The 25,198-nt window shown below is 37.1% G+C and overlaps 1 protein-coding gene across 1 annotated transcript in view; it reads right to left on the minus strand.

Moving 5' to 3' along the window:
* ASCC3 (activating signal cointegrator 1 complex subunit 3) overlaps positions 1–25,198 on the minus strand; it is a 261,873-nt gene that overhangs the window by 129,989 nt on the left and 106,686 nt on the right. The window contains exons 13-14 of the mRNA XM_035888780.1: positions 3,859–3,993; positions 368–420 (exon numbers count right to left, since the gene is read on the minus strand). Of these exons, the coding sequence (XP_035744673.1) occupies positions 368–420; positions 3,859–3,993 (188 nt within the window). The remainder of the gene's footprint in view (positions 1–367; positions 421–3,858; positions 3,994–25,198) is intronic.

Genomic DNA, 25,198 nt, shown 5'->3' on the forward strand with positions numbered 1-25,198 from the left:
CACAACAGCTGGTTCTTCTTGTCCACAAAAACTACGAATCCATTAGTGTGTCTCTGCACTGTTTCTACAACTCTGACTTGTTCTGTTCAGAACCACACTGGGCTGCAATAACAATGTTTTTTTTTTTCTGACAGTTTTAATGGTAGAAAACTGAACAGTTATAATTCCTGGTGACAGTCACTTATGCCTATATAGGTAGGCTCTGTCTGTACCTTTATGTAGTACTGAAGTTCTTACCTGAGCCAGTAAATCTCTCCAATATTAGAATTACCAGTGGAGGAGAAAATTGCTACACTTTCAGGTTACCTGAATGTAGGTGTGTATTGCACATGCTTCAGATATTGCTATTCCAGCCTTAGGTATTTAATTACAGGATGGGTTTATTATCCAGCTTGACTTGACTGTGCATTGTGTCTTTACCTGTTACACTTTGAAATCTAGAAATTTTAGTGCAGAAAGTTCCTATGACAAAACACGTGATTATAAACCCTTTTTGTAAGATGCACATGCATTACTGCTGTTACTATAGTCACTTCTGTTACACATATTTACTGCTAAGAAAAAAAATATAGAATGAACAGTAATAGTTTTAGTAACAACCCTCCACATGCCCCTATCACTGAAATCTTTGGTGTATACACAGGTCTTAATATGTTAGCCTTAATTGCTCAGCAAAACATTGCTCGCACATTACTCATTTGATTATTATTGATGATTTATGCAGAGTTGTTGCCTTGGAAGAGTCTATATTTTATTTGATTAGTATCCTTATTGTGATAACTGTATATAAATAAAAATATGCCTCAAAGATATATGCTGTGACATAATCATTTTAATACATGATGTGCACTTAAACAGCAACAAATTTCCTATGAACAGAGAACAACTGTTAGATTTCCTTTATATCTTAAAAACTCCTTTTGTAGATAATATTTATTGGGTAGCAGACACAGAACCAAAAAATTACCCAGACGCAGAACCAAAAAATTACCTAGTTTTTATGGCAATTAAAATGAAAATAATTTAACTTTGTTGAATGGATCCTGAAAGAGGACAAATGGAAGTATGTAGGGAAAACTTATTGGTGATGTTTTGCCACAGACTTCAGTATGACTAGGCCTTCACTCTGTTTTTATTATTCCCATTACTAATTTATTTATGTGTGTCAATGAAGAAGCCCTTAAGTACACTGGAGTATATAATTTGTGAATAATAACAATAACAATAGCAACAATAATATTTTTCCCAAGATCTAGGCCGTATTTATATGCATAGGAAGTATAATAATGTGAATTTGCATTAATATAAAATGTGAATATCAGATGTACTGATCAGTGGAAGAATTTAATGAATTATTCTGTCTCTTGATAGTCATTGTAAGACTCAGGGCAGCCACAAGAACTTTATATGAACTCTGCTGGATAACACAATTCTCTCTCATTCATTGCTGTGGTCTTCACACCTCTTCCTTCTTATCAGTCCACGGTTATAAATTTGTTCTGTTATTAAGAGTCATACTTCTTGGTCTTGCTTTCTAAGATAATCATTACCAGCTTCGTTTGTAACTGCATTTGGCCTCATCTTTCACACTCTTCCTAAGTACCAATTCTTAAGAACTTTTCAAATTCTATTGGGAAAGATTCCATAATTTCTCACATTACACTTTCATGCTTCAAGTTCCTTTGTAAGATCTAAGAACACTTGGACGTGTGTATACCATTCAAGTCATACCGAACTTGTTTCTACAGCTTTTCCTGAAAAAGGATGATGCTTACAGTTTCATGTTAAAAGAAAAGAGTAGCTTCCCCCACATAAGAGTTCAAATGCCTTTGGGAATTTGCTTAGAATAACAAGTACATAACACATGAACATCTATAGTGAAATATTTTATTCACATTTTGTATTAATAGCATTTAAAGCTAAGCTGACAACTTAAATATCCATTTTCATTACCACTCTCCCAGTTTCTTTCCCACTTCCTGCATCATGATGCTAAATCATCACTGTTTTCAGTGAAGGCGAACTCCTCCCCTATTTAAGCCACTTCTTTAGTGCTAAAGCAGAAGGAGTTTTCTACTCCAGGAACCTCCTAGATGGTTGAAATCTCCCATGAAATAAAAAAGGTCTGCCAGCAGGAGACCTCTCCATCACATTCATCACATCCACTACCTCCCCATGGATAGGAGGTCCATAACAGACCTCAACCACAGCCTCCCTGTTTGTTCCTTCCTGCTCCAATCTTGAACCACACAGGAGCTGCACATGTCTGGTTCCACTGTGGAGCTCTGCACAGCCAAAGATCTAACTGAGAGCACAACTCCCTCTCCCCCTCTTTCCTGCCTGTCCTTTCCAACATGGTACATAAGATGCATTGCCTCAGAGATGCAGTCTGCCTGCTATATCCCCAAGTAGTAAGTATTATATCATGTCAAAACACATTCATATTGCACATCACTCTCTGAAGCAGTCAGAAATGCAATAAACACAGGTGAGTCTTCCTTTTGATGCAGTGTAGACTAGTACGCTTTTAAAAATGCCTTTTACAGTAATGCAACTCGGATTTCCTGCTCAAGCTGAAAAACATCAAACCAAAGAGGCTAGCCAAAACCAGGATCCCCCAGCAGGGCAAATTCTGGCAACCACTCCCTCATGGAAAAGGGTTACTTGGAACAGACAGCTGTTTGAATGTGTTACTTTGGCAGGTAGCATATGATCTAAAGATGATAAGACAACTACTTTAAGGAATAGGCAAAGAGTTTATTAAAAAAATACCCTGATTTAAATGTGTTTTTCATAATTAAAAAATAAATCAAGATAATCTCTCCTTACTAGTACCACAAATCTGATATTACTTAACATGAGAGACACTGACAACTTCAAAAAAAAAGCAGCCAACACTCTTACATACTTCATATTATTCTATGTTTAAAGACTTCTTGTCATAATGTTTATTCACTACATGGAAAAAAAAAATTGAAATTCAGGCATTTCCAATGGAAAATGACCAGATCTTTCATAGAATGACTACACTTCTTGTGGTGACAGTTTTCAAATGTTTCAGGCAATTCCCAGTGAAATTTATGGAGCATCAAATTAACCACTTAATTTAGTTGAATTTTGTTTGGAATCCTTCAATTATTTTAATTATTAATTAGCTTACCTTCCTAAGATTCTGAAATAGTATAATAAGAACTATAGTCCCCGCCTGTATTACAGTATGTGAAATGGTTCTTCACAATACCACTCATGCTTATCATAGAATCATAGAATGTTTTTGGTTGGAAGGGACCCCTAGAGGTCATATACTACAACCCCCTGCTTCTTTAATTACATTTAATAATATACAGGTCCCTATACCTTCTGGGCAAAAGAAGCATTTTTGCTAGATCCAGTGCAGCACTGCAGGGTTCCAAGCATGTACCAAATAGGTTTCAGTCTGGGAAGGTAGTTTTGGGGTCCATCTATGCCACACAGTTCTTTAGCTCTTCCCAAGAAACATTAAAGATACAGCAAAAGCACATCATGGGACTCTTGGATTAAAAGGATCTCACACCTTTCTTTCAAAAGTGAACTCCACCCGATAAAGCATGCCCTGTTAGACTTTTTGCATATTGACCTCTAAGTACAAACTGCATAAAACACAACCTATTATCAGCGTTGTTTAAAAAACTGAAACTAACAGCACTTTCTCTTCCACCACCATTACTCTTCCTTTCCTCTATTCAATCCAGCAATTCCACACTTCCCTTCAGAGCACAATATATCTTTCCAGAAGCTCATCTATTCCCATCCTGGACTGTCTCTTAAAAACATCAATTCTAGGATTGTAAAGACTACCAACGTAAATTATTCACTTACCTGTTTTTCAGCTTGTCCATAATCTGATCCTTGGGGAGACAAAAAGTGACAGATATGACCGTTGTTTTTTGCTTTTTCTCGAAGACCCATAGCAGTTCGTACTGTGGCATTTCTGGCATGAACAAACACCATCACCTTAAGACAGAAAGAAACAGTGCTGATGAGAAATACCAAAAGTCTTAACCAAATAATGAAAACACTTTAATTACAAAATATTTCCTATAGGAATGAAAAAAAAAAAAACCATACTGATGAAATGACATACTTAGGAAAACTAATGTTGCTTTAGAGAAATTAAAGGCTGATCCTGCCTATATTGTTTTTAATATTTTCAAAGACCTTTTCAGAAGGTTGTCTTTCTTAATTCTTTAGTCTTTAAAAGATAGAGAACAATTGTTGGCAATGAATAGTTCATTTTCACAAAGTGAAAACCAATGATGTAAAGATTTGTGTTATGTGATACATCCTAAATGATCTGGAAAGCAAATAGCGAGGTGATAACTTTCCTGATGGTATGACTTGACTATGTGAGACAGCTGAAACAAAAACTGACTATAAAGAACCTCAGGAGGATATTGCAGTCCCAAACCACTGGACAATCAAAGAGAACAATGAAATTAAGCACCAACAAATGCAAAACACATACGGGGATATGAATTTTAAACTAATAGGTATGATTATGGGTTTTAAACCACATACTATTACTCAGTCAGATACCTTAAAAACACTGTGGACATTTGCCTGAAAATGTCAACTGAGAGTTGAGTGGTAATCAAAAATTATTTGTACCCATGTCTGCAGTAGGCTTTGGAAATACAATTGGGTATCATCCACCCAACCCCGCTATCACTGATTATGCTCATTACCACCACATATGGTATCTGAACCAAGAGACAGTAATGAAAAGTTAATACTTACTCCTTTAGATATGTATATGAAGCAATTTAAACTGATATTAAATTAAGATTCACTGCAAGGCACATTTAAGATGAATCATGGCAGTAAGCCCCCCGATTGGTGAAGAAAGGGAGAAGTGATTAAATACCACTTAATTCCAGTGTAATAACAGTTCTGAATGTTTGTTAACCACATACTGCTGGAATAGGTATGCTATGGAAAAGATTATAGTAGAAAACAGGCCCTTGATTGAAGAATCTTGTATAGGGCCTATTCCTGAAACTGTAAGTGTGAGGAAAATTCCTCTTAGTTCCAGTCATAATCAGGCAGAGCTTTAGGAACTGACACTCTGAAGTCAACTGTCACTGTGATGTCTTGGTCCTGGTAAGACAATGATAAGCAACACCAGAAAGATAAGGAAATATTATTTTGAAGACTTAGAAGAAAATTTGTTGTTATTTTTCAGGTTTCTTCCCTGCCCTTAATTCTACCTTATCTTGAAAGCAGACAAAACTGTGCTAAAAGTAGTACACTGGGGGATGAAGCTGTAACATTCATATCAAATTTTTACTAGTCATACAGAAATATTAGAAACTCAACTTAATATGAAACTCTGTAGGAAAATAATAGCTGACACTTTGCTATAGAATATTATACAAACATAAATGTAAGCATATTGTATAACTGAATCTTGGCCACCGAACATTTCTAAAATGACTACATAGCATTACTCCCCTTTCAATTAACGTACTTTAAAACACATCACTCAATAATCAGTTCATTTCAGTAGAAAATAATCTGAATCCTTTTTCAAAGTCTGGCACCTTGATTTTACTTGAATGGTGACAGACTTGAGGATTAATCTAAAAAATGACAAAAGCCATTATGTAGCACTATAGAAGATTTACCAATGTAGAAGTTGTACAGAACTGGGCACACCTGCAGTCATCTACTTGAGATACTAGATAAGATACATACGAGCTCAAGAAATGCAGATATTAAAAGCACAGCTATGAGGAGTACTAGAAAAGACAAAAATGCCTTAAGAAATAAGACCATAAAATAAATTAAATTGAAATTTCCTAGAAAAATGGAATTCTTGGCAGAAATAAAATTATACAGTCCAGGGTACTGGGCAGGGCATTGAAGGAAGAAAAAACACGGCAACACTAATCAAAATGTTTATAAGAAATATTTTCACATTTTTTTCATGCTGCTGAGAATGCCAGCAGTGCTGGAAAAGGAGTTGGAACCTTTTACCTAAAAACTATTCAGAAACAATCCTGGGAGCTTTAGGTACTTTGATACTTTAGATGCTTCAAGGACTGGAAGACAGATGGATCGGGATCAGATTGCACTTTATGCTCCAAGGTTCCTTTATCTTTTATTTTAATGATTATACTCAAAAAATTGCAATACATTAATAATATTGAAAACTTCTTTCTGATACCCAATAGTATATATAAAAATAAATTGTAGCCATAAAGAGCATCAACATTCTTTCATGCTCCATTTATCCAGCAGAACTGAGGGGTTAGTTAAGAGCATATGTTTTTGCTTTCAGTTAGCAGAGGCTTGGTACAGACTTGATAAAACTTCAGTTATGATTTCTAAAGCTCCTGCCTACATGCAGCTGAAACTAAACAGGACAAGTGTAATTCCATGCTGGGTTTTCCACAAGAATTGAAAAACAAGCAGCCTTCTTCTCTGTCACAGGACCGGAAGATGTTTCAAGTGCATCATTAGGAATAGTAGCTAGGCAGGAGAAATCCAGAAAAAAACCTGGAATTGCCAACCCTGACCTGAAGGAGCTGGCTGGGCTAACATGCAAAATATGTAGAATATAGGATGGTGTTAAACTAGGAAGCCAGATTTTAAATGCAGGCTGTATTTAATCTTCCTTCCTACATCAAAACACTACCTGCTTCATTTTGTATGTGAAACAGACAATGCTCAATTAATGAATCCAGATCTAGTTTTTGCCTTATCTAGCATACTCTGATCAAACCCTGCTCTCAAGAATTAACAATTCCGTAATGGGATTTACTGTGAGGTTAATCATTACAAGAAGCGAGGATTACATAACTCCAAGGAAAAACGTGTACAACATTGTTTCCTCACATTCCCATTTTGCAAGTGAAACTAAGGTTAAGTGTATTCATTCCTTGAGTGCGAAACTTAAGAGATGAGATCATACTGCTTACTATATATAACTTGATAAACTCGAAGCAGAGCTCCTATTAACTCCATTGAAGCCATGAGCACCCAATACTCTTAATCATCAGATCAACGTTTCCTGTCATAATTCTCAAAATTTAGAAGTGCTGATTAGTACATACTTCTAAAGATTTTTATCTCAGCAGCTTCAGCTGCTGTAACATCAGGCATAAGCTGTCAGAGGCAGGGACAAAATCTAATTTTTGAAGTGAAGTGTTTCTATGTCCTACATAACACATTGTCTCTTCTTTTTCTGTTCTTCTCTACTGTGTCCATCACAAGATTTTAATCTTCTGCAATGAAGATGTGTCCTGACACAGAACTGCTTCTTTAACATACTAAATTCTTGCACTAAATGAACTAGAAGAAATAAAGGACTAAGCATAAAAACCCTTAGAATTAGTCAAAGTACGCATTTGATACTTTGTAACACTTTTTACATGGCTTCTTCTTCTTCCAGAATCATTGTACGACAATATCTGACATCACAGCAATCATTCAGTCAGAAAGATGTAAGACCTTATTATGCAAACAATAACCAAGAAACAAGCATTGTACAACTATCCTCTACCGAGAAGCCTTTCTATAGTTCTTACAGAAAGACACCCAATTTTCAGATGTGTAGCACATTTTCTTTATGAAATTTACCTCCCAGTGTTTTTAAACTAATAATGCACACTTGAATTCATTGACATTTATGTATTTCATGATCACATATCCATACCTGACCAAATTTTAAATTTAAAATGATTGCATAAATTGCTGACAATAAAAAGAACTTTTCGGTGAGAGGCAGACAGACACCAAGCCTGATTAAAAACAAAAAAAGACAGCTTTATTAGCTGATTAGAGGTGTCCAATCTTAAGGTTAACGTTTACTTGTAATCTCTGTGCGTCATCAAATATGTTTGCAAAGAACCAGCCCTAGCTAAAAATTGACACATAACACCTTGTTGAATGTTTTTCCCCCTATGAAGTTGGTAAGCATTTACCAAATACATTGTGAGACAGCAATACAGTCTTAAGAGGGTTAATTTAGCCTGTCCTAACTGTGTCAGAGAATATTATATTTCAGTGGCAAAATCTCTGTGCATTAAATTATGCAAATAAGTTAGGAAAAGTAATTTAGAATAGAGAGAAGCGGTTCCACAGCTACAAGCTGTGTAATTAGATCTGCACTCTGCAGTTCAAAGCTAGCTCTGGTGTATATAGCCCTAGTGCTGAAAGTGTCTGCTGCTGCTCTCTTGAAACCAAACCTTTTAAATGATAAAAAATATACAAGAAAGGAGAAAGCCAATGTCTCTAGCTAGGTTACCTCCCCACAATTTTCTTGAAGTATGAAACAAATCAAATGTTTTCACCAAAGACTTCTTTTTAAAAATCACATCAGGAAGTGCTTCCATTCCCCAAGTGTTGCGTATTCCAGGTTGTAATCTTTCTGAAATGTGTTAGTGCATCACCAAAGCACTGAAAAGCATGCTATTATTCAAAATACCTACGAGAGCTACTACGTTTCTGTTATCAGAGACACGTAACCAGATGCTGGTAGGACTTATATTTTCACTTAGAGGAGAAAGAAAAAAACACACCACATATGCAAGCAACAAAAGTGTCTCTAATCATGAAAATTTACAATCAGGTACTTGAAATCCCTTGAAACACCTTTCTCCTGCCTTGGACAGTAAAGATGCTTGCAGTAACTTTTGCTGCTGGAAAATATGTCTTTCAAACTAACATCCTCTATGGTAACTCCAAACTGGTGCATTCATCTTTTTGGGGAAGCACACTGACTCTTTCAGGTATCTTTCCATCTTGTTATTGGAGTGCTGGTCACTTGAATGATTGAGTTAAGCATCTCTGTTTTACTTAACCCCTCTCCTCAAGAACAGAAGGCCTAGGTTCTGCTACCCACTTTGCATCACATCTTTCAAATTAATATGAAAGAATAAATTTATTTAATGCAATGTCAATATTAATTATCTAGTTTAAAGACAAGTATATATACTTTATTTTAGCTTCAAGACATTGTTTAGCTTCCCAGCTAAATCCTTATAGCATGTTTTTTTTTATGCGGTATCCAGCTCTTGACCTGGGTATTACTTCTACTGAAAACGAACACTTCGGGCTATGGATCAACAGATCAATCTATCCAACCATTTTCTCCCTTAAGCTAGCATGAAACCTCCTCCAAGTATTTCACAAAACTCAATTTCTAATGAGGTTTCAAGACTTCTCCTCGAGGAGCGCTGACTGCACCTACTTACGTTAAAAACATCATCCTTTGCACCTCATTAAAAAGAACCATCTCCTAGACTAAGTACAACTCACTGGTGTCTAGCTTAATTCTAAGGAATAATAAAATTGCTTCTCTCTTGTGTTGTGATTTCTTCCCAACTGCCAAGATACAGTTCAAAATTTCAGTGCCTAACATTTACAGAATGAAAAGTATATTATTCCATGCAAAATATAAATTAAAACAGCACACATAGCTCACTAATAGCTCCTGATCAAAAATACTCACTGCAAAATCAGAATGTCTTGATTACCAGATCTAAATGACAGCATGACAGCGTAAAAATATGACTTGCCCTTCCTCTCACTGATATTGCAATAACTCATGAAGATCACTATCCAGGACTAGTAACTAAAAGAACAGCAATACAGTATATGAAATAAGAATTTTTATAACAAGACTTATACTAAGGCTTAAAAAGCTTAATGTAGAAATTTTGCTTTTATTTTAGTGAATGTTTGCATGTTAAAGTCTTTTCACATATTAAACTGCACCACGGGAATGGAAAAAGCTGAACAGGCTATGTCACTTACCAAGGCAACATGAGAATCTGAATTTATTTTCTGATTATTTTAATTCATTTTAGTACATCTTGTATTTAAAAGAAATATTGATACAATTTGCATGTGTATTAAGACCTTTTACACTACAGAAAATTACTAAGCTGCCTACAAACTAGTTCTAATGAGACATTTTATATACCCTTTCTTTTGTACAGAAAATTCTTCACAAGTTAAAAGCAGACTGCATTTACTCATCATATAAAATTAAATAATGTGCATTAGAATACAGGAATTTTCATTCAAGCTTGAGGGGGCAAAAATGCAAAAAAAAAAATAAAAAAAAAATCAACAAGAGTCAACATTAAAACACCTGTACATTCAGGAGAAACATTCAGCAAACTCTGCTGAAGATCAAAGCTACACAATACCATACAATGTTTTAACAGAATATATTAAATAACAACAACAAAAAATTTATAATGCTGCATCACTAATCAGTACTGTAATGTAATATATTTTGAACTCTTGATAGATTACCATTAATTTCTGTCTTTGTTAAGTTTTGATGTAATTATTCACTCAAATTAATTCTGATCAGCCCTGTTCAAACAAGCCCTAGGATTTTTGTAAAAACCTCTACAAAATCTAATTTAAAAAAAAATAAAAATCTATTTAACATAGCTATTTATCTAATTATATTTCTGTCTAGATATACCAGCTCTAAGGGTAGTAACTCCTATTTATTTACAGATATTTTTACTATCATAATATGCACTTGCTCATTTATCTGACTGTAATAATACCGCTTTTTAAAGACATCTCTCCTGTAATTTCAATTTTTGTATTTCTTTTAAAGCAGAAATGTATTTTTCACTTAAGATGTGCCCACCCTTATGAATATTATATTTTACAGTCCCATCTCATTTTTATTATTGCTCATGAAATTCTGTGTAAAAAGCTATGGTAAGGTACTACTTTCTTAATTTTCTACTTATCTGCCTTTCCTTCATTTAGCCTTCTGTGTTCTAAATCTATCCATAAAAAAGGCTCTACTACCATACGCATTCTGAAATACTACCATCTTTCTTACTCATTTTAATTTTTCTTCGTTTCCTTCTTGATGCACCTCCTACTCTGTCTTCTCTGATTTGGTACCATCTTAATTGTTATAACTCTATTCTAATTTTCAGTATAAACATAGTTGCTCCTGGTTTTATTTTCTTTCTTTTTACTAGTCTTTCCTCCATCTTGTTGTATCATCTCTAGCAAGAGCTCTTCCCACTTAACCACAGATTAAAGAACTTGTGGAACAATTACCCTTTAAAAAAAATTGTGTAGGTGTCATAAGTATGTAACATTTTTGTCTTTGATGCAAAAGAAAGACATTTGGAATAATCCCAAATAATTCCAACAATACATTTATATATATTTTAACATTTATTTTTCTTGTTTCTGTATCATTTATAGGCATTCTGAAAACTTACTATCTCACTGATTTCCAAGTGTCAGGATATTATTTAAAGGGTGCGCAGAATCCCCCAAGGTAGATTCCATCACAAAAAACGGCCTTACTGCTGTTGGTTATTAAATTGACTTTTTAGGATTATATCTAACAAGAAATCTTAGCCTGGGGTGACCAAGGAATTTTTTTTTAACTAGAAGTTCATGAATTTTCTTCCTCATCTTCTGACTTTTTTTCCCCTTCTGTTTAACATTATAACCTCAACTGAGCTCCTGCTAGTCAGGTTACAGACATAATTTTCTTGGCCTTTTTGAAGATAGGGATGACATGTGCTGCATTTCAGCTCTCAGGAACTTCCCGATTACCATGGTCTTACAAGGATTATCATAATTGGCTCTGCAATGACATTGCCCATCTCCTTCAGCATGTGTGGGTGTCTCCAATCAGGTTGCATAGATTTATGTAAGGGTGAGCATAGGGGTAAGTCTTTGCTCTGATCTTTCCCACTTATTCTCAGGGACCTTGCGTTTCCTGTAGGCAAATCTTACCAGCAAAGACCAAGACAAAGAGGACACTGAGTAGCTCAATCTTCTGCATGTCCTTTGTCACCAGGGTTCCTGCCCCCTTCAGCAAAGAGCCATCATTTTCCCTAGTTGTTTTCTTGCTGCTAATGTACTTGTGGAAGCCCTTCTTGTTGTCCTTTACACCCCTTGCCAGGTTCATCTTCAGATGGGGTTTGGCTTTCCTAATCCTACTTCTGTATGCTTGAACAGTGCCTTTACATTCCTCGTGGGTCTCCTGTCCCCGCTTTACCCTCCTGTATGCTTACTTTTCATGTTTGAGTTTTGTCAGGAGTTTCTTTCTCATCCATGCTGGCCTTAGGCCACCTTTGCTTGATTTCCTGCACATCAGGATGGACCATTCTTGAGCCTGGCAGATGTAACCCCTGAAAATCATGCAGCTCTCCTGGACCACATGCCATAGGATTCTTCCAAGCAGACCCCTGATGAGGCCAAAGTGCTCTCCTCCAGGGCTGTGGTCTAGCTTTTTGCCTTGTTGCCTCCATCAGAATCCTGAACTCTCATGTTCACTGCAGCCAAGCCTTCTCCCAGCATTCACATCCCCAACCTGTCTTTCCTTTTTTGTAAGTTCAAGTTCCAGAACAGCATCAATCCTCATCAGCTCCTCTATCATCTGTGCTAGGAAGTTGTCATCAATGCACTCCACAAACTTCCTGGATTGCTTTTGCCCTGATGTATTGTCCCTCCAGCAGATATTTGGGTGCTAAAGTCCCCCAGGAAGACCATGGACCAGTGTACATGAGGTTTCTTCTAGTTGACTGAAGAAGGCCTCATCTACTTTATTCCTGATCAGTGAGTCTGTAGCAAACTCCTACAACAATGTTGCTCATGTCTGTCTGCTGGCTAATTCTCCTCCTATGCTCTCAGCTGGCTCATCATCCATCCCTAGGCAGAGCTCCAGGTATCCCTGCTGTGCTCTCGCATACGTTTCTTGCTGACCTGGCCTGACCTTGCTCAAGAGCCTGTTTCTACTCATTACAGCACTCAGTCATGTGAGCTATCGCATCACACCTCTGATCTCAATACGATCTTAGCTCAGCAACTGGACACAGACCCCTAATTTCTCCTTTTTCTTCCATATGCTGCATGTAATAGTGCACAGGCATTTCAGAAAGGCACTCAGCTAAGCTCACGTAAAACATGACATTGTGTCTTCTGCCACTAGATAAAATAAAAGATATAGGGGTTTGGTGTAATTTCCATTCAAAGCTATGGATAAAACTGTTCTGGACCCGTAAGTTTGACATTAAGCCCCTAGCACTAAAGATTCTGATGATATCAAAGCTTTACACTGAAGAGCAGTCAGTGTGTATGCAGCAGCACTAATGGGAGGATGCTGCTGAGTAAAAAGTACTTGCCCATACGAAACTTCACAACTCTTCCTTTATACCTATACAACAGTTATCCACGTTTTCCACTAAGGTACGCAGATTTGTTTGCCTGATTTAATTTACATGGGGAAGTTCTAAATTATTAATTACTTTAAAAATTGTAAGCACTTGTGTTTACAATCTTGTTTTATTATATTTTGAATTATATTAGATGGCCTATAAAATAAATGCTTAGTTATTGAATCAATGTTTAAATATGGATTCTGGACACTAAAGGAAACCTGTTTCAGAACAGTATAATGGGATCTATGCTATCCTCGATTTGTAGCATTAGCCAAATATATGAAAAAATGCAGAGGAAAAATGAATAGAGTGAAAATTGAAGTAGAGGACAAATTATTTAGTAAGACAAACAAACAATACTTTACTGACTCCTACAGGTAGTAGAAATTATTCTGAATTTTAACTGAGAGGATAGAAATAGAAATAGCAATATCTGTTCTTGTATAGAAAATTAAGCAAGAATAGCTAGTCTATTGATATGCAAATATATGTCATTAGGCAGTTAACAATTGCATTTTTGGAGATGCCAATGGCCTTGAATGACAGTTATTATTCAAAATTATAAGCAGCTTTTCACTGCATCTTTTTTTAGAAAAACAAGATCATGCAATAATTTGTTTCAAGTGTTTCCCTTTGTCCTGTTCTGACATTAACTATTTTGACTTGTTACAATAAAATATGTTTTTACATTATCATAAATTATATTTTTGACAAATATCACTCCAGAATAAGAGTTGTCATGTCTACCATATCCCTTCTTATGTTTCCAACACTATTTATACTTATATGTATACCATCCATAATATAAAAAAATAACCCAGTACTGATGAGCAGATTCTATTCAGCTTTACTGAAGGAAAGGAACATAGAGGATACTGGAGAAATCTTAATATCTTTTCCCATTCCTTTTACTTAAGTAAAAAGATTAAGAATATTGCCATGTCAACCTCTGTATCTTCTGGTTTTGTAAGATCCAGTAACATAAACAAACCTACGTAACAATTAAAGAACAGAACAGTCAGGTTTTCTAGCTTTCTTTCTAGCAAGAAGGAGGACCCAGGGAACTACAGGCCGGTTAGTCTCACCTCGGTCCCTGGAAAGGTGATGGAACAACTCATTCTGAGTGTCCTCTCCAAGCAAGTAGAGGAAAAGAAGATCATCAGGAGTACCCAGCACGGATTTACCAGGGGAAATCATGCCTGACCAATCTGATAGCCTTTTATGATGGCATGACTGGCTGGGTAGACAAAGGGAGAGCGGTGGATGTTGTCTACCTTGACTTCAGCAAGGCTTTTGATACTGTTTCCCATAACATCCTCATAGGGAAGCTCAAGAAGTATGGGTTGGATGAGTGGACAGTAAGGTGGATTCGGAACTGGCTGAATGGCAGGGCCCAGAGAGTTCTGATCGGCGTGGCAGAGTCCAGTTGGAGGCCGGTAGCTAGTGGAGTTCCCCAGGGCTCGGTACTCGGCCCGGTCTTGTTCAACTTGTTCATCAATGACCTGGATGAAGGAATAGAGTGTACCTGCAACAAGTTTGCTGATGATACAAAACTGGGAGGAGTGGCTGATACGCCGGAAGGCTGTGATGCCATTCAGCGGGACCTGCACAGGCTGGAGAGTTGGGCAAAGAGGAACTTGATGAAGTTCAACAAGAGCAAGTGTCGAGTGCTGCACCTGGGGAGGTCGAACCCCATGCACCAATACAGGCTGGGGGATGACCTGCTAGATAGCAGCTCTGCTGAGAGGGACCTGGGAGTCCTGGTGGACAATAAGCTGACCATGAGCCAGCAATGTGCCCTTGTTGCCAAGAAGGCCAATGGTATCCTGGGGTGTATTAAGAGGAGTGTGGCCAGCAGGTCGAGGGAGGTTCTCCTCCCCCTCTACTCTGCCCTGGTGAGACCCCACCTGGAGTACTGTGTCCAGTTCTGGGCTCCCCAGTTCAAGAAAGACGAGGAACTCCTAGAAAGAGTCCAGAGGAGAGCTACTAGGATGATAAAGGGACTGGAGCATCTCCCCTACGAGGAAAGGCTGAGAGAGTTGGGCTTGTTCAGCCTGAAGAAGAGAAGACTGAGAGGGGATCTCATCAACGCATACAAATATCTTAAGGGCGGAAGTCAAGAGGACGGAAGCAGTCTGTTTGCAGTGGTGTCCAACGACAGGACTAGGGGCAATGGATGCAAACTGAAACACGAGAGGTTTCAGTTGAATATGAGGAAGAACTTCTTCACTCTGAGGGTGGCAGAGCACTGGAACAGGCTGCCCAGGGAGGTTGTGGAGTCTCCTTCTCTGGAGATATTCAAAGCCCGCCTGGATGAAGTCCTGTGTAGCATGCTCTAGGTGAGCCTGCTTTAGCAGGGGGGTTGGACTATTGGATCTCCTGAGCTCCCTTCCAACCCTTACGATTCTGTGATTCTGTGATTCTTATCAGTACTGATTTAAAAGCACAGACCTTTATCCAGAAGCTTTTTTTGCTCCTAATCAATGGGTTTTCTACATCATCAGAAAAGTGACGAACTGCCTTGAAGTATAAGCAATGTTTTCAATATTAAACTTCATAAAGTTATGAAGAATTTAAATGATGCAATAGTTTGCAAACAATAGTAAACTGTGCTAAACCAATCAGAATGTCCCTCATAAACGCACACCTTATGCACCTAGCCCTTCTCAAGATATCCTCTCCTAAATAAGAATATTACAAATACCTCAAGATTAAATACATGAGAGCATACAAATGTAACATATGCTGGAGTCATCTCCTCAGTAACGACAAATAAAACTATCAACACCACAGCACTAAATAGGTGAGAAATCTCATACTCCGGAAAGTGAATAGAAGTATAAAGTCAAAAGGAATTTCTTGATGCATCTCAGTGTCTTAATAAAGAATATTTATTTTCTGTCCTTATGGATTCCTCAAAACAACTGATTTTCTATAGCATCCTACATTACTGCACATTTCACATTAAAACCCACTAATGACATTACTACTGGATTCTCTGGTAACATCTGTTAAAAAGTCTGTGATAGCATAAGGTCTTAGTGGATAGTAGTTACCTTGTTACATTTTGAATAATTTACAGAAGTTTTGACAATAACCAGGGAGTTTATTAGTTGATACTATCTATTATCTTAAACTAAGCACACAGATCTGTTTCTTTCAGGGCTACAGAGCAAGAAGTTTCAAAAGCTTTGGACCACCGACAATCCTCAACATATCTTCTGGAGTATTGTTTATCCTTGCCATTAAATTCTTACTGAAGAAGAATATGAAGCTGACAGGGATCCAGAGCCTTTACTTCCCAAAATCTTCTAGACCACTAATGGTTTCTAGTCCCACGTCTGAAAAACAGCTTTTAGCATAGAGCTAGTAAAACTCATTGCATTAGGCTGCAAGACTGGTCAAGCTGCCTTTAACTAACTTGTAAGCCGTACATCCATACATATACTTAGTTCATCCACAAAAGGCCAACTGGCTCAAGATGTAACTATTTATTATTTCATTTAAATATAATTTTAGCCTATGAGAAGTTACTCATTTGGAATTAAACTTGATTTTTAGTCTTAAAAGATTCAATGTACATTCATAATATCAAAAGAATAATCGTTCTAAATAGAAGCACTCGCTACCTTAAACAGTTCTATTACCAACACTGACATTATTGTGTAGCTGTGCAAGACTACAGACATAAACTGAACACCTCGTGAACTCATAATTAATGGAAAGATATTAAATTGGTGCTTCAGGTCTACATAAATTCATTGTGAACACCTAAGTACACATACACAGACAAGCTACTATACAAATATGTATACAAAAATTAGCATAAGGCACAGATATATAGCACACAAACATTTAGAAGGCTACCTAATTGAAGAAGAATGAGTTATTATATTCATAATATGCATTATATGCATCCATTTCCAGCAATTTCCTCAGCTGTTCCTATAGACACCTGACAAGGTATTAAATGTTTAAAGTCAAACAGATTCAACCAGAAAATACAGAGGAAAATAGTATATACGTATCATTTGACAATAACATGAAACCTCTGGTATACGTTTTTGAAGCATATCTTGCACGCAGCACATTAATATAGTATTTTTAATTAAAGTAAGATACAAAGTTTCATTTATTCAGGCATAAGATTACATTAACTATTATATCCTTAAAAATGCAAAAGGCAATTATTGTGGAAATTAAGTGCATAAATAAATGATGAAGATGCAGAACATAAAATTAGTGCACCATCACTGAATTAGTTTGTCCATGATTTGTTAAAGAAACCATACGGGCTCTAATCGTGCAAAAACTGCAAAAGATATTCTACAGAAAACTATCCAAAGTATTAAGGTCTTCACTTAATCAGCTGACACAGAAATAACATCTAAAATGATCAGCCATAATCCTGCCGGACCACTTTACCTTCTGTATGTGTGTATTTTTATGTATTTACATACATGTGTGCATTTTTATGTATTTAAATACATGTGTGCATATATATAAATATAAAAGCAATATATAGACATATATATGCAAATAAGCTACACCACATGATGAAGTAGAAGCAATCTGCATAGATACAGAGTTACAAAAAATCAACACTACACTAAACTCTTTAGGCTATAAGACTGAAGTCAAGAAAAATACAACCTAGATAAAGTATACATTTTAACAAAACCAGTAACTTTTCAGAGTTATCTGTCCAAGGTGTGCTATAAACACTATTTCACCCAGGAAAAATACTAGGACAACCTTAATTCTCAAGGTACTAAGTTCCAGAGAGACCTCTCTGAAGAAAATACTGGTTTATTAAATCTTATCTTGTGACACAGCTATAAAAGCATTGTCAACAGTTGCAGTAACTAAGCTTATTAAACTTTTATCTTCACACAGCTTCTGCAACCAAATAACATCTGGAAAACTGATAATAAAGAAATTTAATCCATCATTTTTACAGATGAAATTAATACCTGTCAAATTAACTTCTGACAATCTAATATAATAGATTTAAAATAACTACTCAGTGTTTCTTTTTTGGTTTACGATAGTGTTGTAAGAAAAACAAGATGACACTTCTTAGTACTGCAAAGTTCAAGTCAGTTATTGTAAATAGAACACAATTACAGACAAAGTGAATGCTTTAGGTGTAATATATAGCACAGAATCAGTTTTGACTGTATAAATTCAAGCGTAATCTGTTTCTTATCTGTAACATCAAAAATCCTGATTTGAAAAAGTATTAAAAATCTGTGCAAGGTGATACTTAGAAACATAGAATTACAGAATCATTAAGGTTGGAAAAGACCTCCAAGATCATCAAGTCCAACCATCAACCCAACACCACCATGCCTATTAAACCATGTCCCAAAGTGCCACGTCTACACAGTTTTTGAACACCTCCAAGGATGGTGACTCCACCACCTCTCTCAGCAGCCTGTTCCAATGCTTGGCCACTCTGTCAGTAAAGAAATTTTTCCTAACATCCAGTCAAGACCTCCCCTGATGCAACTTGAGGTCATTTCCTCTCATCTTGTTGCCTGTTACCTGGGAGAAGAGACCAACACCCACTTCACTACAACCTCCTTTCAGGTAGTTGTAGAGAGCGGTATGGTCTTCCTCCCCTCCGCCTCATCTTCTCCAGCCTAAACAACCCCAGTTCTCTCAGCCAGTCCTCATCAGACTTGCGCTCCAGACCTCTCACCAGCTTTGTTGCCCTTCTCTGGATATGCTCCAGCACCTCAATGTCCTTCTTGTAGTGAGGGGCCCAGAACTGAACACAGTATTCAAGGTGCGGCCTCACCAGTGCTGAGTACAGGGGCACAATCTACTTGTGCCCTATTCCTACTGGCCACACTATTCCTGATACAAGCCAGGATGCTGTTGGCCCTCTTGGCCACCTGGGCACACTGCGGGCTCATGTTTAGCCAACTGTCAACCAACACCCCCAGATCCCTCTCTGCCAAGCATCTTTCCAGCCACTCTTCCCCAAGCCTGTAGCATTGCATGGGGTTGTTGTGACCCAAGTGCAGGACCCGGCACTTGGCCTTGTTAAACCTCATACAACTGGCCTCAGCCCATTGATCCAGCCTGTCCAAATCCCTCTGCAGAGCCCTCCCCACCTCGAGCAGACCAACTCCCCTGCCCAATTTGGTGTCATCTGCAAACTTGCTGAGGGTGCACTCAATCCCCTCATCCACATCATTGATAAAGACAGTAAACAGAACTGGCCCCAGAAATGAGCCCTGGGGGACACTGCTTGTGACTGGATGCCAACTGGATTTAACTCTGTTGACCACAACCCTCTGGGCTCGGCCATCCAGCCAGTTTTTTAGCCAGCAAAGAGCACCCCTATCTAAGCCATGAGCTGCCAGCTTCTCTAGGAGAATGCTGTGGGAGACATTGTCAAAGGCTTTACTAAAGTCCAGGATAACATCCACAGCCTTTCCCTCACCTACCAGGCAGGTCACCTGGTCACAGAAGGAAATCAGGTTGGTCAATCAGAACCTGCCTTTCATGAACCCAAGAAATTATTCCAATTCCATTAAAAATATACTAAAAATATATCGGATCTCAATATTACTTCCAATGAACTAAATGCAGAACAGTGGTACAGAACATTTTAATTAAGTACATAAATTCTAATTAATAAAGCAAGCTTGATCTCCAGAAAACTGCATACTAAACACCCAATGCATAGACTAATTAAAAATGTAGCAAGTATACATGGCAGTATTCTGCACATTAAAAAAAAAAATAATCCAAATTTCTTTGTAAAGGATAGAAGGTAAAGCTTGTCATAGGTATATCAGGTACAATTGAGAAAATATTGCAGAAGCAAAATGGTGAGACAGAACTCAGCTAAACCTAAGAAATTGGTTCAAATCAGAAGAGCAAAAGCTCAGAAACTAATAAGGTACTTGAAAAAGCACTTTTCTTCAAAAGGTTGTTAAGAAAACTGAACTGAACTAAGCACAAAATGGGCAGGCTGAAATCACCATTCATAGGGCATCATTGAGAATGTATGGTTTGTATAAGGTGTTCATTGTTTTAAGCAGTTTTCCTCTGCATTTTTAGTCCCAGTAGTAGATTTCCAGCATGTGAATTCTAAAACGGTTTCCATATCTCCACTGCTATACAGTTTCTAAAGCCTACTCCACTCAAGTTAACTGGAGTTGTTGCTAAGTATGTAGGAATACTACTACTGCATTTTCTTTTGGATATTGTGGTGAGGCTTTCAACACCTACTGAATGTTTCAAAAATCTAGATTCTTTGCAACAGACAACCCAGCATCTTTGGCCACCAGAAAAAGCTCTTCCTTGCATATGGTAATCACTTCCTGTAAAGCCATGATGTCTCCTCGGTATTTAAGTACTGACACCTTGAGCCTCAATGCCTGCACAGACAGCAAGGGCAATGAGAACTACAGAAAGATGTCAGAACTTCCACTGAACAGTCAGGTTTTTGCTATGAACTGAAAATACCAAGCTCAGTGAGAAAATGAAGTTTCAAGAGGTTTCCTTGAAGTACCAGAGCTAGTGGAAGAACAGTTAAAACAGACAGTATGTCATCTTGGAGGTACATGGAAAACTCTCAAAAGCAGTGGGAAAACAGAAACATTCATTGTCTTAAAAAGGAAAAGAGGTTTCAGAAGACAGGAGAATGCCAAAGGCATTCCAAGTTGAAAACTGTAATAAACAGCCAAATTGGCAAATGAGTGAAGTGCATTGGGTAAGGAACCAGGACTGAAACTTTCGATACTTGTGGCTGAAGACAAGCAGACTAACAGAGTACTGCAGGTCAGAAAAAAAAAAAAAAACCAGAGAGGAAAGTAAGGTGTAGAGAGTAAATATGGGAGACCTGCTGAAACAACACCAAGGGCAAAGAGAACACAGGACTTCTTTTGAAGGTTTAAGTAATATCAAAGAGAATCAGCTATGAGAAAAAAAAATAATAAAAGGTTGCAGAAACAGACGAGTAGTCTGGGGATTGTGGCAAAACCAAGAGAATTTTATAAGTGCAGTTTAAAGAATTACTTCCTCTGAAAGATTTCAAAGAACTTCAGCAACTCTCCTTGTACTTCATAATGCAAGTAATTAACAAGATCCCAAGAAAACTTACGCAATTTCAGGTTTTTACATTTTTTTTAACCAAGAGAGAATGTCCAGACCACAAAAGAAAAAAAAAAAAAGATAGCAAAAGGTAAGGTTCTGACAAATTCATAACAGCAAAAGTATTTAAGAGGTGACGGGGACAATGAGAGAAACATGATCATCTCTTGGTAACCAAGGTACTGGGATAAACCAGCAAAAGATCAGCAACAGCAGGAGGTATAATGGATGTGAATCTATATAACAGCAGTGATGGTCAGAGTCACAGAGTTAATTCTCTAGGATACTAACTTAAGCAACTGAACCCTGGTAAAGAGCAACAGCTCCATATTTTTTAGATAAAGGAATTTAATGTAAAGTTAAAATTTACATATGTTTTAGAGGGAAGAAAAAACCCTTAAAAATATTGTCACTTCTCAAAACTCCTAAAAGTACTATGTTATTACTCAAAGCACAACATGACAAGGGTGCTTTCCCCCTCATATATTTGTGAAGAAAAAGACGGTATGATCTCTATTGAACTAAACTAGCTAATAATGCAATGTTTCAATTTATTATAGAAATGATGTTGATACATATGGTCTTTAGTCACTGTTTTTGCTGACCTTGCAAGGTTCTCTATGGGCTGCCTCAGAAAGGTGCAACCTGCTCCCCAGAACTTGTCTCCATTAGATGTCCTTCTCGCAGGGCTGTGAAGAAGCTTTTTCAGCTCTGTAGCTGAATGAATGCTGTTCATGCACATGGCCCACTATTGGTGACTGCCTGACAAGAGACAGCTGTAATCCCTTTGAGGGAATGATAATTTTTGGAGACTGAGCCTTCACCCAGTCTTCAAGGGAACAGTATCCCCAGAAGATAAACACTGGCAAAAATACTCTACCTACAACTGAGTGTGGAGTCATATTCTCTGATGAATGGTGTGCAATTTCAGTTGGGTTTTTTTTTTCCTTTGTCTAAATAATCTTTGGTTTATTAAGAGGTAGAAATAAAACCCCAAAGTGCAAATCAGTCCAAGAGGATCTAACATCTTTTCAGATAATATAAGAACATAGTAAATTCAAAGTACAACATGAAAACAAATATTTGCCAGCTAATACCAAGCACAGAAGGACAGTCCCAGGAAAGCAGACTTAACAGCACTGGAGATTCTCACTTAAAGCAGTCTTAAGAGGTAGGATCTGACAGAGAAACCTCCTAATGAAGATCTACATTGTTAGCAATCCTACAAAAAGAGCACACTGGCTTAAAAAGCACCTGGAAACCTTTGGAACATTTTCTGATCTTACTTTTTCAGTCACGATAAAAAGTTTCTATAACAAAACCCCTAGAAAACTCAGTAGGGCAAGCCATCTATCATTTATCATTCCTCAAGTTAAACAAGAGGAGAATTGTGCCATAAGACAAATGTTACAGCTTCAGTTGCATTTGGTAATTCAAAGTGAAGCCTACAAATGAGAGATCTCATTAGTTTGAGCAGATGGATCAAAATTAAAGGCTGAATCACCAACTCTTAATTTCCCAGTAGCCAGGAAGAGCTTGAAGTCTTGCAGAGGATGACTGTTGAAAAATCAACACAAAAAGCTTCTCTCCATCTGTCAAAACACATGCCTGTAGAATGCATCTACCTCCTACCAGCCTTAATGTTAAAAAATGGAAACACATGTACCTCTATTAAAACACATGAACATATAACTTCATCCAAGCATCACACTACGATATGACAGGGACACATCGGCATGAATTCCATAAGAGTAAATTGTTCAGTTCTGGCATGGTAGAATTCTTTGAAAATGAGTTAACAGAACAGTAGATAAACAAACAGTGTTGAATTTAATTTATTAAGACACTCCAAAGACTCTAGTAAAGAATCTTAAGAGAGACAACATTGCGAAAATTTGATGGCCACAGGAAGGTGTACATAAACTCATAGGGAAGGGGAAGTGTCTTTCTCTAATTCTGGTATTTCTTTCTTGTGCTTCAGTATAAAACAGAACAGGTATATTTTCTGGGTCTCTGGAGCCCTGCTAATGAGATCTGTGTCTGTCACACATTACTGCCTGAATAGTTATAAAATTCCAGCCATTTCCTGAATTCCACACAGATATATAACTGCTATGGCAATTTTTCCCAAAGTATTGGGGGGGAAAGTGTGAATATATCTTTCTAAGAAGTATATTTAGAAATAACCACAGCTTTGTTAAAAAGCAAAAAACTTTACATGCATAGAATGTAAATAAACACAAGTTTCAAGGATAACACAAGCTAAGAAAGGTAACAGCATGATGGAAACAGACTATGGCGAATATGGACAGGACACAAGATAATGGATTTCTAAAAAACTAAGAAAATCAGAAGAAGGTGATAACTTCTGAAGATCAAAGGCTATTCACAAAACTGTGAAAAGCCACTAACGAAAACCTTCCTAGCATAGTATTCATCATATTCACTCATAATATTAATCTTTCACTACAGGGCAGGCATTTCAATGTAGATAGATCTACATGACCTTTTTTTTTGCACTTCTTTTTAACATCTGCAGCTGGTTTAATGATTAGACAGATCATTTCTCATAGCATACTCATTAAAAGGAAAAATCCCTAATTTTTAGTATGTGGTACAATACTACCTACTATAATTAACTGCATTATACAGTGAGCTGGCATGCTTGATTCTGCATTGTTGAAGACTGTATATCAGTGTCTGTATTATCAATCATTTCAGGGTATGTTTCATAAGTTTGTTTTATAAGTATCAAAACCAGTATGTTTAAAATACTCTGAAGAAAAGTCCAGTGTAACTGGTTGGCATTTAAATGTTTATTTAAGGGCGTTCTGCAACATGGCAGAACAAATATTTCTGAGCAAAGAAAATTCTTAACATTTTGCAACCTGCTCTAGGTGAACCTGCTTTAGCAGGGGGGTTGGACTAGATGATCTCTAGAGCTCCCTTCCAACCCCTGCCATTCTCTGATTTACAATCACTTGAATCTAATTAACCAAAGCACTCTGAAACCAAAGCAACATTTATATAGCAGGGGAAACCAACTTCTGCTTTGTCTGAAAAAACACTCCTTATTTGGCTGTTGGTTTGAAATATAATTTTCAGAAACTGAGATCGGCAATAGCGTCAGCTGCTGAAACTGTAACATGCAGTAGTCCACAGTCTTCCACTTGACCTCTTTCAGCTGTAGGCCATGCCTTAAACCAAAACATTCATGCATTCAACTGCTAGTACAGGAACTAAAACTATTCTCAAGGAAAGTTACAAAAATATCTCCTGCTGGAATTAAACAACTTACTGTACTTGAATTTTTCAAATAATATTATATGTGTTTGTAGACAGTGTGAAGAAAAGAGCAGGGAAGAAAGGTGAAATAAATACGCTGGAGCAGCATGCAACTTTCACTTCCAATCCAAGACATGTTACTTATTTAGACATACTGATTTAAAGACTCTGCTGCTTGTAGGTTTATCTACAGCAAGTGAAAAATACACAAAATCATAACAGAAATGGAAGATAAGCAACTAAATGTACCTCAGTATTAGGAATTTGGTAAGGTATGTGCATAACTGACAATGAGGAGAAAAAATTAAAGTTCCCTTGGTACTGCCAATTAAATTTCTTAACTGTCTTCACTCAGGAAAACATCAGCATTTCCATATGCAATCTTCATGAAAGTTTTCTGAATGTAACAACAGTAACTGATATGAACAAGAGAATGTAAGTGGAAGAATGGTGTTAAACCAGGGGGAGCAGGAGGACTAAGAAGCTGTTACTGAAATATTTTTTTCCCCCAAGTCATAAACCAACTGTTTCTCTTTCAAAAAGACTGCAATCTGAATTTTCTGTGAAAAAGGGAAAATGTGCAATTCTTAGTGTGA

Source organism: Egretta garzetta, unplaced genomic scaffold, assembly GCF_000687185.1.
Source record: "Egretta garzetta isolate BGI_Z169 unplaced genomic scaffold, ASM68718v1 scaffold231, whole genome shotgun sequence".
NCBI lineage: Eukaryota > Metazoa > Chordata > Aves > Pelecaniformes > Ardeidae > Egretta > Egretta garzetta.